Source organism: Macrobrachium rosenbergii, chromosome 42 (assembly GCF_040412425.1).
Source record: "Macrobrachium rosenbergii isolate ZJJX-2024 chromosome 42, ASM4041242v1, whole genome shotgun sequence".
Lineage (NCBI taxonomy): Eukaryota > Metazoa > Arthropoda > Malacostraca > Decapoda > Palaemonidae > Macrobrachium > Macrobrachium rosenbergii.
The window spans coordinates 24950450-24968121 of NC_089782.1; the positions used below are offsets into that span (position 1 = coordinate 24950450).

At 36.8% G+C, this 17672-nt stretch overlaps 1 protein-coding gene across 4 annotated transcripts in view; it reads right to left on the reverse strand.

The window, feature by feature from the left end:
* Positions 1–1371: 1371 nt before the first annotated feature.
* Gyg (Glycogenin) overlaps positions 1372–17672 on the reverse strand; it is a 67360-nt gene continuing 51059 nt past the window's right edge. For 2 of the 4 annotated variants that reach the window (XM_067085793.1, XM_067085792.1), the window contains exons 2-7: positions 8197–8335; positions 7205–7379; positions 6695–6966; positions 6318–6495; positions 4190–4237; positions 1372–2194 (exon numbers count right to left, since the gene is read on the reverse strand). In XM_067085793.1, the coding sequence (XP_066941894.1) occupies positions 2039–2194; positions 4190–4237; positions 6318–6495; positions 6695–6966; positions 7205–7379; positions 8197–8335 (968 nt within the window). In that variant the 3' untranslated portion in view covers positions 1372–2038. The remainder of the gene's footprint in view (positions 2195–4189; positions 4238–6317; positions 6496–6694; positions 6967–7204; positions 7380–8196; positions 8336–17672) is intronic. The other 2 variants (XM_067085795.1, XM_067085794.1) reach the window with 1 other exon arrangement.

The window sequence follows — 17672 nt, forward strand, 5'->3', positions numbered from 1 at the left end:
CTTTGTTTACTTTAGCTTCTTTCCAAAGCCAGGTAACTGTGTGCCTAAACAGACTTAGAAACACCATGCCATAAATTCTGATTTTCCATGGAAAACTCAGGAGCCACTGCATGCAGATTTATACTTTTTCATCCCTGATTCCAAATATCCTCCTGATCTTTATGTTCTAACTAAGCAGCTCTTGCAACGAGTGTGATTACATTGTGGCCTGGGGTTCATTGCTGCCTCAATGCAATGACTGCAAGTGTGGCAAGATTTCTGGCCAGCAACCTTAAAATTGAAGTGGAACTTTTCAATCTATGGTATCCAGGGTTAATTAGGACACTGATATAGCCAGTCTAGATTGGGTTAACCCCCTTCTTCCCACCTGTTTTAGATAGTCAATACTGCAATATTACATTACACTTGGGAGTTTAGTGCTACCCGTAGTTCAAAGCTACGGTGAGCTTTTCACTTCTGAAAACCGTAACAATGGTTTATTTCCAAGGAGATAAACCTGTATGAGTCTTGATAATACCAGACCTGCAGTGGCATTCACACTCAAATCCAGTGATTGCAGAGCAATGCATTGGAATGTCACAACTCTGCTGTTTCTACCATTATTTCAGCAATTTGTCTCAATTGCTTTACATTCACTTTAACAAAAATATACGGTTCTAGACGCAACTACATAAAACTAATTTTCCCAACAATAAGGATTGTGAACTTGAGAGTTTTTGGAGCTTATGAATCTCAAGAAAAATTAAAAAGACAACTTTTAATATAAACTCATTGTATATTAAGCAAAGTATAAACAAAAACAAAAAAATTTACCAAAAATAAGGCAAGAGAAATTATTTTGGCATTACCATTTTCAGCCTATAAATTCTTGTTACATAGAACAGTTTTACTAAGTAAAATGTCAATTATACATGACTAGTGGAGTTGACCTATCTGAAGATAAAAGATAAGTTTTGACTTATGAGTAGTAAAGAAACCACAGACTTTGAAGAGTAAATAAAATCTTCTCTTTAATTTCAAGCTGAAAGAGAGACTCCAGTAAAAAAGCATTAGGCATTAATGCATTCTAATTTATGAGCAACTCCTAGTGCTTGCCAAATCTTTATTACTCAAGCATACTCACATCTTCTGGAGGCAATGTATCCTTCAGAACAAACCCCATTTGAATCCTTTGCTTGTTAAAACCTTTGTTTACACAATCCAACTTGTGTAACCATCAGCAACATTAATTCTTAAGACTGACCTTCTGCTGCCAATTGTGCAAGCTTTCCATTCTAAATAGTTGACCCCTGTGCAACTGCAAATAGTGCAGGACTTCTGTGATTATTCATTCAGTGTTCTTGAAACATCAATGTCAGAGGGAAATAAAAATTTCATTTTATTTTTCCTATTTAATTGGCGCATACCAATCACTTTGGCACAGTAAACAAAGAATTCTAAATAGTTTTTCTTGAGTTTGGGCAGTACGGAATGTCTGAATGAAACTTTCAATCTATATAGTAACGGTTATTTAAAAGAAAAGGTCAGATGCCCAAAAATACAAGGGTAAAGCCACCTCATCTAGCGTAAACTTGTACGACTATGTGGTCTGAGGTACCCTAAGTCCATACCTTTTTGGAAAAAGGCATAAAGGCACTGAGTTATAACGAAAACTGATTTGAGCAAAATTTGACTAGAATGACAGCCAATAGTGTACAAAGTAAAACTGCATTTTTGAAACTGAGATTCAGTCAATTACTAACAACCCTGTGCACAAGATGATACTAGTAGTATGAGCACATTCAGCTATCACTGATGGAAGCTTAAGCAATGGAGGGAAACTTTCTCTTTCAATCCTATTAAAATTTTGCATACTTTACACCCATTTCAACAAGATGTGAATTTTGCAATACTGAAACTTCATGCAGTTTTCATATTGAAGAGAGTACATTAAAAATTCAAATGCATTTGAAGATATATTTATAAATATAGGAGGATCTTCCAGATTAATGCTACCCTAAACAATGAAAGACCTTGAGAATAAAGACTGAGGAGAAAATCACTTTCCATTGGACTTGATTTTTGCATCAATGTAAGCCTGAATATTTGCAAAAGAGTCACGACCCAAGTAGTCTGGCTCTCCCCTCTCCCATCGTGCCTTGCCCTCCATAGCAGATTCTGGTCCCAAGCTCAATCCACCAAGCTGATGTGCAACCTACAAAGGGAAAGGAAAATTAACACACATACAAAAAATAATTCCTTTTAATTATCATCAAAGCTTCTAAAGAATTATGTTAAGAGATTTTAACAGTGAATTACTGCAAATTACCAAGATAAATGATGCAATATCCAGCAAATTATAAGAAAGTTTGTAAAATACCAAGCTTATTGCAAGAAAAATTTAAATTAAAGACGTGAAACAAACAAGCTCCCATTATTTTCAAACCTCTTTGACACACCTACTTAACCTCTTCATACCCTAAATATTAGTAGCAGTTTAATGCCATTACTAATACAATACATTAATCTTAGCTGATCTACCTATATTTCAATTCCTGAGAACCTTCACTATCACTTATCAAAGTACCAATTAAAATGTAGTTCAGATATCTCAGATTCAGAGTATAATTTTGTTTACCCATCCCTGCCAGCCACAATATAAATGAGAAACAAGCTTAAAGCAAGACGAATTTACAGGTTCATAAAACTGTGCAGTGGGTCTGCACAAGCCTGGTTAGCCTCTTGAAAAATCTCTGCAGGAAAATCTTTAAAAAGAAACTGTTGAAAATGATTCTCCAATATTTTTCTTAGTAAAAATTTAAAATAAATTAAACTCTTTAGTGGTCACTTTCACTCTTCAAATATGCTACTTAATTTTTTCATACAGTTTTTCCTCAAATTTGCAAATTTCATATAATGCAACTGCACTAGTTTGAAAGATTATGCGAACGGTTTTGGGAAAAGATTTTGGCTATGCCAGGCATGCTAAAGACCTAGATGTTGAATAAATGTGAATTACAGCCTTTAAAACTACATTTACATTTTACTAAATATTTTAAAGCATCAAAAACACTCACACATATATACATATGCATATCATCATCATCTGTCACAGAGCCAAGCTTTTTATTCCTGCCATAATGACGTTTAAACATAGTTTCAGTATCTCACTTAGATCAGATCTGCTCTTAGTTGAAATAATAATCTAGTCTCAGTATCTCACCTAAATCAGATCTACTCTTAGTTGAAATAATAATCACTTTCTTCATACCTCAACACTGAACTACCTCACGAACTAACAAATACCTACACTAAATTATAAGGGCTGAGTCTGTGGGCTCACATTCCTCAGCCTAAGGCATCCAAGCAGAACCTTGTACTTATAGAAAGGGTAAAAACAGTAGTGGCATGCTTTGAGATTTGCTGAAGCCAACACCTAGAAGTTCATTAATTATTTATCAAATGCCAACACTACTGTACCTGTTGCACACTCTCTCTTGCAGGACACCCTGCCAAATCTTGTTTACTATTACTGTCACCTATGTTATCCTCCTTTTCCCTTGTCCATTTTGTTCTGTTAATATCAGAACCTTTTACACTACGTACTATGTGCTGATTACCACAACTGTCTTTTACCTGTCTCTCATCATGAATGACATGGTTGTCACTAGTTTCACCTGACGATTGCTCAGTATTTGATTCATTTGAATTAGAATACTAATTCCATCATGACCAGCATGTAATAAAATAGTAAGCAAAGGGTTAGTTAGCCTTGACAATACAGCATTAGAAAATCCACTTACAACATTCACAATCTAAAACTAGCCAGCTTTAAAAACAGGTGTCTGGGATAGGGGGGTCAAATTCCTTACTTGTTCTACATGCTAAGGGAATTTGTCTTGGTTTCTAAACTAAAAGCCACATTCTTCCACTTAACATTAAAGACAATTTAATACCAACAATCAAAGGGTACTCATTCAAACAACTAAGTTTATAATGGCACTTACGAGGGAAACTAACCAATTGTTCTTTAATTTACAGGTTCAATAATTTGCTTGCTAAAAAATAAGTCTAAAAATTTCTTACAATATTAAATGCAGTAATGCTCATCTATTATAGTAAGAGCCTTCCACAAACTAAGTACTATAAATTAACAGCTTCCTTTTACGTCTTCTTATAACAGCCAAACATTCTGTTGGCAAACCTTTACCTGAATGTCTCCTAGGAGTGACTTCGAATATGATGCACTTTCAATATTCTGGAAGGGAGAAGCAAGATTAATGCATGCACAATTCTGTAAAATTAATCTCCTTGAAGACTTACATGAGGAAATGTTATAAAGTCCAAATGTGAATTGGTAAAAAAGTTAATTTAAACTTAAAAAACTCAAAATAAGGAAAGAAACTACAAACTCAAACTTACTGAAAAAGTGCAGTGCTGATCTAATGTTTGTAAATTTCTGTACATGTACAGTGCTTTCATATTAAATATGCACATGATAAACATACACTGGTGTATGTGTCTGTGTGAAGTGTATGATGTGAGTACATAGAAAAGGAATCAAAGACAGGCTTTCGACAATTCACTGCACCACTCTACCATCTAGTATTTGTGTCACACTACAAGCCATGGCTCCCAACACTCCTGAATGGTATGGGCCCAACTTTGGCATTGTATGATAAGTGAATAAAATGTAAAAAAATGGTTCCGATATGTTGTGGATTGTTTACTTTTAGAATTCCATTCACTATAGCTGCATATATACATTACATGTGTACAGCTGTGTCCAATGACAAAATACCAGTTTGTGGACTGAATGCCTTTTAATATGCAATGTAGGAGTGAGTGTAGCTTGTGTGTATGTACTCATCAATACACTGCACATGAGATTAAGTCAACACAAAAACATGCTATTCATATAAAAACAAGAGAAAATAGTACCATAAGCTGATTTCTAAACCAATGCAGGTGACCTATAGTGTCAAAATGCAAGAAATATATCACTTATGCTACACAATCTGTATAATCATAAAAACTAACTTTTGTTTACTGAATAAAGGTCCCTCATTGACTAAATGACAAATTATACTTTTTTTTGAGATCTTTTTATAGAAATACCCAAGCACCCTACAAACTAATACAAACAATGAATAACTCTTAATTCAACTAATGAATCATTAACACTGTACTATATATTGTAAAAACAGACCTCAAATTGCTTACGGTCAGTAGAGCCAATGGAATTATGTAGGGTTGCTGTGTTAAGCTTTCAGGATAAAGATTCTATTTATAGATGATAAAGACAATTTACCATCCAAGAATAAGTGAAGGAATAAAAGAGAATCATTATAAAACAACTTTAGGGACATTCAATAATTGTACTATGCTGTAGCTTCTTACCTTATCAAATTTCACCTTAGAAATTCTGTATTTGCAAAAAATTAAGCTTTATTTCCAGGTTATCTTTCTGGAAGTGAAATACAATATTTTACTAACACAAGAAGGGCCTTACAATGTCTAAATCAGGGGGACAAATTGCATTACTGGCTAAATCATTAGGAGTATCACGATGGTCTATTTAAGATAAAAGATTCAAATCTGACCAGCTTTTTGACATTTAAAAATTAAGCACCCACCAACCCTACGAAAGTTAATAACTAAACTCTATTTAAAAGCATCCTGGTTAAACTACTTGATACTGTAACAGAGACTAATTAGCAATCAAATATCCTAAGAAACCTAAGAAATCTACTGTGTGACTAATAACTATCAATTAAATATATTTATCACAATGACTTTAGAACTCAAAAACCTATTGGCATAAATATGCAATTTTGTAAGAAAAATGTTTACTAGTGTACAGTACCTCCAATTATCAAACTAGTGTAAAGCCTGAAACACTTGATATCACATTTCCAGAGTAAACAAAGAAAATGGAATAAGACCCATACCTCCCACACTTAGACAAGAACTTATGCAAAACAATTCATGTTAAGGTACATAATCTGGATTAACATTGGAGGAAAAGATTTTATGTAAACTTTTGGTTTTGAAACAAAAATCAGCCAATTTCTTGCTAAATCAAACAAATATGAAAATACTTTTCAAAGTTAAAAAAAAAAAAAAAGGTTAAACAAAACAGACACATGCATATTACTGGAAAATCATGGCAGTACTGTGCTGTCTGATACTGCCACCAAACGCTCGACATCAGATGAAACTTCAAGCTACAACAATAGTAAGCAAGCAAGAACTTGAATACTTATTAAAATAAACAAAATCTAATAAAGCCTAATCTGATGTCTCGAGAAACTTTTTCACGATCTTCGACTACTTACCATATCAGGAATGCCAGGTCTAACAAGGCGTATGTAAATAGCCCACCAAGAGTTGAGGTATGGTGCGAGGTGCTGGTAACCAGGAGATAAGTGGACAGAACCGGAGTTACTGTCGTACCTATGTTGCCAAGGCTTCAAGGCACCAAGGAAGTGAACAAGCTTGGCATTTCCTCCAAACCTAAAGTTTAGAAAATATACTTTGTCAACAATATTACATACAGATTTTCAAGGGAAAAAAAAAATAGAAAAAAGTTCAGCAAAACGTTTATATCTATGACATTTTCTTTCCAAATGTTTAGTTATTTTCAGGATGCTCTATTTAAAAAAACTTAACCAAATGTCTAAATGTATGTCTGCCACTAGAAGGCAATACATACTGTTTATATGCAGGGAGGTATGTGTAAGTTGCTGAGGCCACCATATTGTAGATGAAGGAAACTCTGTGCCACTTAGGGAAGAAAGTGTTAAGGATACCCTGATCACCACCATCAAAGCTGCCAGAGACCTCTGCTTGGTGCAAGAGCTGTCCATATGTGTCGATAGAAGGAACATACACAAACATGCCAGAGTTGAAGCAGTCTGGCCAACCAATGTCGCAAACTGCTGTCAATTCTGGGTGGGCGAAGAGGTCATCTGGGTTCTGTACAGCCTGAAACAGACAGATTTGGAATATTACAGGATTCATCACTAACACCTACTGTTCACCCATCATGCTATATAGTATGTAACAGTGTGTAACTTGTTGAGGACACCCTTGAAAATTTCAAAATTTGAATAAGACAAACAACTAATACTGGATTGTACCATATTTCACAATCCAGTATATCTTAAAACTTCACAAGTCACAAAAAATGTAAAAGAAAAGCCTAAAACAATGGCATACATACTAGCATATCAGCATCGAGGAAAACGCATTTTGTGTATTGTGTAAGTGTCCAGCAGTGAAGCTTTGTGAAAGTGACTCCAAGCTCTGGTCGCTTAAGTAGTGAAAGGTGGGCAGAGTCATTGGAATTCAAGACATCAACAACGACTACGGAGTTAAAGACACTGTGGAGCAAGGATCTGAAATAGAAACAGCATTATAGTATTTGCCTTTCACTAAAAAACAAAAAGTGAACAGAACTGCTTAATCAAAATAATACTAATAAACAACCAGACTCTCATCATATAACAAATATATGGCCACTACAATTCACTCAATCTTGGAAAGAAGAGGGGAGGCTGAACAGGCTCATATCAAAAATGAATAATATTTAACCTTTAAGCAACCCAGAATGTACAGTACAATACTCTCTGCTGAATAATTAAACAGAGATCACGATAGCTCGACATTCAGAGTAAAATCATTACATAAATGCTGTGCCCGTTTACATCCTCCTAAAAGTTTACTCCTTTCAGAGCCACTTGCTACAATGCTCCACCTACTATAATATTGGATGCATCTATAATTAAACCAAGGGAGGGTGGCACATTAACACAGTCCAACTCCTTAGCCTTGAGCAACACAGCACACCATCTTCACATCTTACAGAAAGCATTCAAAAAAGCTTCATCGTCTTGCGTTAGTTTTTTCTTGTTAATAAACTTATCCACAAAAATTTCTTATTTCATACCAAAATATTCCCAAAACTGCTCATTTTTATAGTTACCTAAAATACTCAAAATCATACCTTGCACAATTCTCATAAGTATACACGTTACATAACGACAACCCATTCTTTTACATAACACTAATCAAAAATTGAAGTTCATCCAGGTATACTGCATTATTTCAATATTCATGAACAAAACGATTAATTCAACGTTTCAAGGGAATAATTTAACAGACAAGTTGACCTCTATTATTTGTGACAAAAGCTTAACAATATTCTAAACTTACTGAATCTCCTGTGAGACAGCCGGCGCTATCATAATGCAGAGGTCACGCGTGGTGCCTACAGACTTCAAGGAGTGCGCAAGCACCAGGGCACCCACTGCATAGCCATCATTGGTGGCTAATGTTACGTATGCCTCAGGCACTGAAAGAGAAAATAATCAACCAATTAAATACACTTACAATTACTATACAAGGCATTATCTGCAATTAAACTTGCACGTGAAATCTAAGTAAATAACTCTGATTCTGAGCATACAAGTTAACCATTTTAAACTAAAGTTTAGTAAATATAAAAGTTAATGAACAGAATCAAAATTCACTTGGCATAAAACATCTGCTAACCCTATGCTACATCCTGCATGATCACTGTGTGGGAGGAATTAAGAAAACGCTCAATCTGACCAAATACCATACAAGTAAAACTGGGAAAAGCAATTAATGGAAAGCAATTAGATCAACTCCAAGTAAAGGCAATTAAAATGGAAAGCAATTAGATCCACTCCAAGTAAATGTACACAGGAAAAGATATTCTTCTAAACTGTAATGAAATTGCTCAAGGTTTCAGTGAAAATCATGAGCCAGGGGCTTCCACAGGAATCTCTGGAAAAGTACAATATGCTTACTGTAGTAATTGCATGACAAGCCTTCCTACACCCAAATGCAAAAGGCTCCTACAAAGCAAAGATCATTACACTATATCACAATCAAGTCAAAACGCCTCTACTGAAGTCAATTTTTCCAAAAAGGTGTGAGCAAACGGACAGACAGAACAGAAGTGATCAGTAATCTAAAGGCCCCCTTTGAAGCGAGGATTACAAAACCTAGTAATCATCACTTTTACCGCTGTTCATGGAAAGGTAAGAAATCAATCTGAACTGCTGTTACAGGCGAGAGATGTGTGTTAGTTAATGTTTAGATTTTTACCATTTTCTTTCCCATCTTCGTCCTTAGGCCAGCAGAGGCACAAACATTTGAATGGTTAAATTGCTTCCAACCTCACCTTCCCCATTAGGACCACTCGAAATTTTGACTCCCTAGTGAGGCAAATGGGAGAGAGAGAGAGAGAGAGAGAGAGAGAGAGAGAGAGAGAGAGAGAGAGAGAGAGAGAAGCTAATTGTCGACTCTAAAAAGTAGCAAAGTTATTATTAACACCTAAAAGTGCAATGAGTACAAGTCAACGAAAACCTGCCAAATGACTGACACATGATTCTGCATAGTCAAAACGAAGCAAGCAATGCAAACTAGTGTGTTAATTGCAGCTTTAAAAAATGTTATAACAATTGGATTTCGAACAGATAGAAAAAGGTTGATGTGCTCTTGACAGAATCCAGACTGGAGAGATGTTAATGTCACTCCATTCTTGATTTTTATTAACGACGTAAGTTTATAAGACCTCTGATTATTTCCCTACAAATACTCAATTGAACAAGTAAAACTTAGTTTACAGGCCATACAAAAATGTGTAGGAGACCAGCATTATGTCTGTTCTTTCAATAAAAAAACAAGTCCCTTCAATTCGTCTTCGTTGCTCGGGCGTCGGCAAGCGTGCATGACGGGATAACAATTGAAAGGTGTATTATGTATTCCTCCGCCTCCTTATGCAAATGACTTTCTTACCTTGAAGTATCACCTTAAAAATGCCAAAGCATTCCACCTTCTAGGAGGCCCACTAGTGTCTCTTTCCTTTCTTCATTATTAAAATTATTTGGTTACTTATCGCATCAACCTTTTTTAAGACTGTTGGAGAATGATGACAGACGTCGGATGATAAAGAACTAGATAATCACCTTACGTACCAGACTATTCAGTACATACTGTACGGTAAGACAAGACACATAAGATTTACACTTGACAATATGTACTAACATAAGGATTGACTGACTGATGTAAACTGGCGTTGCAGTGATCCTTACTAACACGAAAGGTGCCAATTAAATAAACATCTTTTACAGGCACGCGCGAACACACTACTCTTCGCTGCGCATCAAACAAGGACTATAGATTGGCAACAAATAATGAACGTTTAAACAAGCGATGTAATTCGAAGATTGGGCAAGATTATCCTAATGTCCTTATCTGTCCATAAGATATGCGCACAACCAACAAACTCGTCTTCCTAAGAATAAAAAATCGATGGACCAAGACGCTGACTTTAAACCCCACCTTTTACCTTCTCAATTCCCGCCCTAGGGGACACCCGGCGCCTAGCTGCCGCCTCCGAGAGACCGGGAATCTTCCCGCCCTGCAACGACCAGACTTTGGTCGGCCAACACCATCCCTTAAAGGGCATTCTGGGGAGAAACCAACGAGGGCACAGAATGGGCATGAATCTCATTATGGGCCAACAGCGTTGACTGCCCCGTCAGACTGGATTCCAAACGGTCACATAATTTCAATATCTGTCAAAATGGAAGTTACCTTCAAGATCTGAAGAGTCTAACATGGTGTAGCGATAAAAACACAATGTTTATTTAAAGAAAAATAAGCGTAGAGTACTTCGTTTAAGCAGCCTTTTTTTTTTTTACTGCTTGAACAACTACTCTTACGTTTTCTTACAAAGTAGTTATACGCAACTCGACACGAATTTATAGAAATTGCATTCGATTTTGCAACAAGTATTTGTCTCCTCAGTTTAGTAACTTCTGCAGAGATAAGATTAAGTCCAGAATGTGTAGAGCCACTAGCAGTTCCTCGTGGCTTTATCCCACAAACATCCATAGGAAAAAAATCAGGACCAAATATGGCCAGAGTGGTTCGAGCGGTTTCTCAGTCAACACGTTCTGCACGAGATCCTGTCGCCAAACCTCTTCAGGTAAAACAACAGGGATACAATTTGCTTCGGTCGGTCGTAGTACTGTTTAGGACAAGTAGTATATCGCTACAAATATTATCTAAGTGTAGTAGGCCTATATCGCAGTGTTATTTTTTCAACATTTTCCCTAACAGGGGTGGCTCTGGAGAAAAAATACGAATGGTCACTGACGTTCATAAGGTTAGACAGCTGAATCAAGGATGAACCTCATGAAGAAAACTTCCACAACCTTAGTGTATGTACGTATGTATTATGTGTATGTATATGTATATATCTATCATATATATCTTTAGTGTTTATATATTCATATATATACACAAACATATAATTATATATATAATATATATATATATATAAATATATATAATATATAAATATAAATATATATAATATAAATATATAAATATATAATATATATATATATATATATATATATATATATATATATATATATATATATATATATATATATATAGAGAGAGAGAGAGAGAGAGAGAGAGAGAGAGAGAGAGAGAGAGAGCGCGTGTAGAGGCAGCGAAAGTGTGTCCGTGTGGGGGTTGCTTATGGGGCAAGTTTTGGGGACACACCTTCAGGTTACAGGGTGGGTTCAAAGACCTGTTAATTGTATCTAAAAGATAAACAGAAATCACACAGTAAAGCAAGATGGAAATTTAACGAAGTTCGGAGTCAACTCGACCCGGATGGATTTTTTTGTAAGAGTTGTCCCGAACCAAATAACAGGTTCCACAGTGTTAGGCCAGTGGGTCCTGGATAGTGTTCATTAAAACTTAGCAATACCAGAGAGAGAGTTAGAGTCCTGGATGAGTGAGAGACCAAACACCGGAGAGAGAGAGAAGCCAGTAGGTCCTGGATAGTGTTCAGAGAAACTGAACACTACCGGAGAGAGAGAGGTCCTGGATAGTTTTCATTAAAAACTGAACACTACCAGAGAGAGAGAGAGAGAGAGAGAGAGAGAGAGAGAGAGAGAGAGACTAGACTAGACTGGAAATCCTTGCCAGGAGCATTACCCAGGCAGGAAATGTCTTTCACCAGAGAGAAAAAAAAAACAGCCTACTTATTTCTCTCTCTCTCCAACTGTGTCGTTCTTGACCTAACACTGACTATAAATTCATTCAAGTGTTTTCGACAATTCTCAGTCACACCTGCCAGAGTTATAAGTGACAGATGTTAAAGTATAACGAAGTAACAATCATTTTCTACTTGGCTATAACAACAATTCCATAAAAGTTTACTCCATTATGTACAATTGTGTATGTGTATAATATACATAAGTATGAGTAGCTTGTAAGGATGCAAAATCCATTTTACTTCCATAAAGGTCAAAAGAGAAACTATGTTATCTTAAGTCCAACGTAATCATCCACTTAAAAAATCTACGTCCCTCCATGGAGGAAAATGTAAAAACCTAATTTTAACATGGTACAAAAAACGTAAGTCAAATTAGCTAAATTATACAGAAAACACATCAGATATATCCCTGAAGCCATTCTATTAGGCCTATCGTTCCTAGACCGCGCTCTAATTTCTCATGTTAATATCTTCCAAGACACACAGGCCATTCGGGGTTTAATAAAACTGCTATAGATACGAACTGATCTCAGAGAGAGAGAGAGAGAGAGAGAGAGAGAGAGAGTTAAATTCCAGTTAATTCCATGGCCGCAGTTACCAGTTCTGTTGTGGGTTGGGATGTTCAATAGCATGACACGCTCACCGTCATGAGTAGGGTTCCTGAGACGGCAAGGAATGCTCTCTCTCCCTCTCTGTGGGTTTCGGTCAGTGAAAAATTTTTTCTAAAACTCCCTCTATGCCCGAAGTGACATCAACAGTAAATATAAGCTGTAATAACATGGCTTCTCAAAGGCCTGGCAGAAAAAAATTAAGGATAAGCGAACACAGCCATGGAAAAGGTCATGCGAGCGAAGAGACTATTTTGCAGGGAAAGAGACGTATGACTGGCGCAAGCATGTGACATATATATAAATTATAAAGAACGATGAGAGGCTTCAAATAATTTCCCAGAAAAAAAAAAATGTTCGTAAACAAGACTAACAGCTGACGTTCAACCGCGTGCAAGGTCAGGAATAGAAATTATTACCATGTGTTCAAGTTTATGATGTTTACCTATCCATTACAAATGACAGATAATCACACGAACGTTACCTTACAACCGAAAGATACCCTTAAACTTAGAAACTAATGGAACGTACAATAAAAATTAATGGGAGGAGGAAAACGTGGCTTATCTTCGCGGTTACTAACACCGGCCCTATCCACAACCAACTGGCACAGCGGCTCTTCACAATTTCTTGGGATACTTTTTGGCTTAACTTCTTTTCGTCAGAGGGTTTTGAGCCAATAGATCTTTAAGAAATATTTCTAAAACCGGTCTATTTATATACAGCACTACACACGACTCCAGACAAAATATTTTCTCGCCTACGCCAAAAGATCACGTTCATCGCCCGGGTGCAACCGAGGCCGCCGAAAACGGTGCAACCCTTTCAAGCTGATAAGGAAAGTTCGTAAATTCGCTGAAGGGAAGGTTTGTAATATACCGGGGTCTACAGATTTCGTCAGGCAGAAAACCAATGCCTGTAGACGCGCTCTGCATGCCTATAAATACAAAGTTTAGATGGGAGGCATAAAAAAATAAAGGATACATTATTGATTTTGACCATCTGATTAAGGCTAAAAAATAAAGATACATATTGCTTTTGACAATCAGATTAGGGACACAAAAATAAAGATACATTACTTTTTTGGACCATCAGATTAGGACTAAAAAAAATACAGATACATTACTGCTTTTGACCAGATTAGGAAGCCCTGTCAGTACCAGATAAGTTATTTGATTTTCGCTAGAACCTAAATCTATAAATATCTATAAGCAAACACTGTAAACTGATTATACGAAGATATCACATATTTATGATAATTTCTCAACTCCTACGAAGTAACTAACTCCATTCTGAGTAAAGTAACTATTACAACACTGGACGTCACCCGACCACGGAACAGTTACTTGCACGTAGGTGAACAATCCAAAAATAGCTACAACTAACCGCACCATGCTGTGAGAGAGAGAGCTGAGAGAGAGAGAGAGAGAGAGAGAAGGAAGTTCTAATCACGAAAATTTGGATGAAAAATCGTTAGCTACTTCGATAATATTCTTTGCAAAATAAACTATATACCTACGACTTATGAGAACCAGACTGATACGCAATTCTCAGTCGCACCTGCCAGTGTTCAGGTTATACAGATGTTACCGTATAATGAGGCATCACAGATGTCATACTTGGTTATGGCAACAATTCAACCAAAGTTTACTCTCATGTATACAAGGTGCCGTGCCACATATAATTATGTGTATAATATACATAAGTATGAACGAGGTTGATAAGATACAACATCCACTTTACTTATTTCATAAAAGTCCAAAGAGAAATTATAATAACTGAAGTCTAATGTAATCATTCTGTCTCCCATGAATGCGCTATACATTTCTGATGCCGTGGAGTAAATACGTAGGCGCGGGGGAGAGAGAGAGAGAGAGAGAGAGAGAGAGAGAGAGAGAGAGAGAGAGAATTTGCTTCCAGTGTCTGGGGAACATTCCTGCTAGACATCCAGTGCCACTTCTCGCTGAATCAGTTCCGGTGGTGGGAATTGTGAATTGAAAAAGGAACCTCTTGCAGAGTCAGGAAATTGGAGGAGAGAGAGAGAGAGAGAGAGAGAGAGAGAGAGTTTGGTCTAGCATCCACAAGAGTGAAGTCCACATACGACTTACTTTGAATGTAGTTTGCCAGCTTTACCTAAAAGAATATCACTCCAGAGAGAGAGAGAGAGAGAGAGAGAGAGAGAGAGGCAACAAACCATGACTCCATTAAAATTCAATCAAATATCATCGCGTAAGCTCACGAAAACTAGCAACTCAACAAAGTAGGCTGAACAATAACTCGGGCCATTCCCCCCTGGTGCAAGGAGGGTTTTGTCAGCATTTCTAACAAGCTCAACGACATCAACTCTCCAAATTACACGAAGGGTCGAGACGACCCAACAAAAACACACGACGGAGACCTAAATCATGATAACTGCCATTTGCTCTGCTACAAGTTGGACTGACGGTTTTGTTCGTTAACAATCAAGTTTGAATTTGTTACTATTCCTTTACATATAAAAAATTACATGTATTAGAAATAAAAAATTACCTTTTTCCAACGTTAACACAAAGATAATACGCCTAGTGGTTCCAAATATTTTTTCCAAAAGTATACAAGGAGTTCTTTACATCAATACTGCTCCATCCTCCTCTCATAGTATACTTCCAAATACAAAATATATTCAACAAAAATAAATCATCCTGAGACCATATGCCACCCTTTCGCCTATTTATTACGGTACATTTCCTTCAAAGGACAATTATCATAAAGATTACAGATTCAGCCTGCAATTAGACTGGAAATTGATCCCCAATAATGTTCAAAATGAGCCCCCTGGCGGCCAGACGGAGAACCCTTGCACTGGCTGTGACAACGATCTGGTCACAAGGTCATTTCGTACGAGACGTGGGGAAGTCAAGTTCGCCGTCGGTCAAGTCCAAGGTCCGGTGGCCAAATTCAATGCTAATTCTTTACATCTCTTTGACCACAGAATTCTCGACTTCTCTCTGTGGTCAGTCTTAAGATTTCCAAGCATCAGCGGGCATGACATTATCAGAAGCTTAGCCTAATCCTTGCGAAGGTGGTAAAGACTGTCGCTGTTGTACTCGACGCCTTGATTTGGTGGATTGATTGTTACTTTTTTATGGGGGGGGAGGGATTTTAACTGCCCGCTTGCGCATGTAAAGACTGAAACTCTCAAGGCGTCTACGTCTCACTGGTCATATAACGTTAACAAATATTTTGAAAAATCAACATTTTAATATCCAACATCCAAAATTAAAGAAATAAAAATATCCAATTATAAACTGCTCTCAAGAACACTGCCTTGCCCTTTTCAACTAGACGCTAGCAAAACCTCTTCCGGAGTTTTAATTTTTAATCCGTATACCTGCAATAAGCTACCGTAATTTTCTCTATTTTAAAGTGGACTTTCCTTCCCTACATGGGACCGTATTCTTGCTATTTGAAACCCTGTCACTTCTCTAAATAAATGCACCATATATTTGGCTCTCTGTGCTTCCTCTTATCCGAGACCATGCCTCCTTTTAAATTTAAAACCCTCCCCCCCTCTCTTTTAAAACCTTGCCACCTCTTACATGTGAAACCCTGCTCCCTCTTATCTACTTAAAAATTTGCCACCTCTTACATTTGAAACCCTGCTCCCCCTTATCTATTAAAAACCCTGGCCGCCCCCTTCTTACATGTCTAAAACCCTGCACACCATCTGAAACCCTGTCTTCGCTTTCTGTTTTTTACTTAACATGTGAAAGAACAAAGAGAAAACTAAAAATGCTGAGGGGGGAAATGGAGGTGGGCCAGAATCTCCGCTATGCAAGAAGCCTACCTACCACCGTAACCGCGCCAACATTAGACAAGATCACACCTCGGTACCATAAGCCAAGCACCAGGGCTTATGCAACCCCGGCTCTATCTCTACCGCTGCTTAGCTGCTACACTTCATTCCTTAGTACTAACATAACTATCATGAAAACCACCAACGCTCGCGTCCTAATACTACGGGTATTACTTTTAACGTGGGCTGTTGTTCAGGTACCTGAAAAGTTATTCTTCCCCAAAAGGCGAATTTGGGATAAGGCTGAAGTATATGGTTAGTTCAACTCAATACGAGAGGAGGTTATATAAAAAAAAAATAAAACCGATTCAAAGGAAAACACTTTTCAATATGCACAAACTGGACGTGGACTGAGGGCAACGACGGAACATAACGAACTGTATTGTTAAATCACGGGCGCAAAAATGGGTGCTGAACAGAAATTAAGTTAAAGTTTGTAAGAGATAAACATGAAACTACTTTAATACAGGTGCAAATTCAGTTAGGCAACACCTTTAATACGATCACGCAACCATATTAACCCAGCAGCAATAAAAAAGCAACATAATGCCTCGTAAGAAACAAAACAGTAAAATAAAAATTCAACTCACGTGCCTTTATTGCAGTTAGCAAACTTGACAGAAGAGAGAGAGAGAGAGAGAGAGAGCAGAAGGTCGTTATGACTTATTTTTAAGCTTGTTTTCCTCAACAATAAAGATTCAAACAAGAGATAAATTTCTGTAATCTCTTCAGTAGGCATTTCTTAAACCACTGTAATGTTTAACGTTTCCTCAGTCAGACTTACAAGGAAATATGCAGGAACCTTCCCATCAATATGGCTATGAAAACAGGCTACCACTATTAAGGAAGAAATTTACCTACAGCTTACTTACACAAAATCTGCCTAAAACTTCTTATAGTAGTCCTGATGCATTCTGAAGTTCAATGGGATGTTAGATAAGCCCAATTTTTTTCTTTTTAATTAGGAAGAGGTTAAAAAAAGGGTTAAATATTACCTATTAAAAATCTGTTTGAATGCATTTCTTTGTGATTACAATCTTACACATATATTCCTCAAAACCATTCAGGTTTGATATATGGCAGACTATTACTATATATATATATATATATATATATATATATATATATATATATA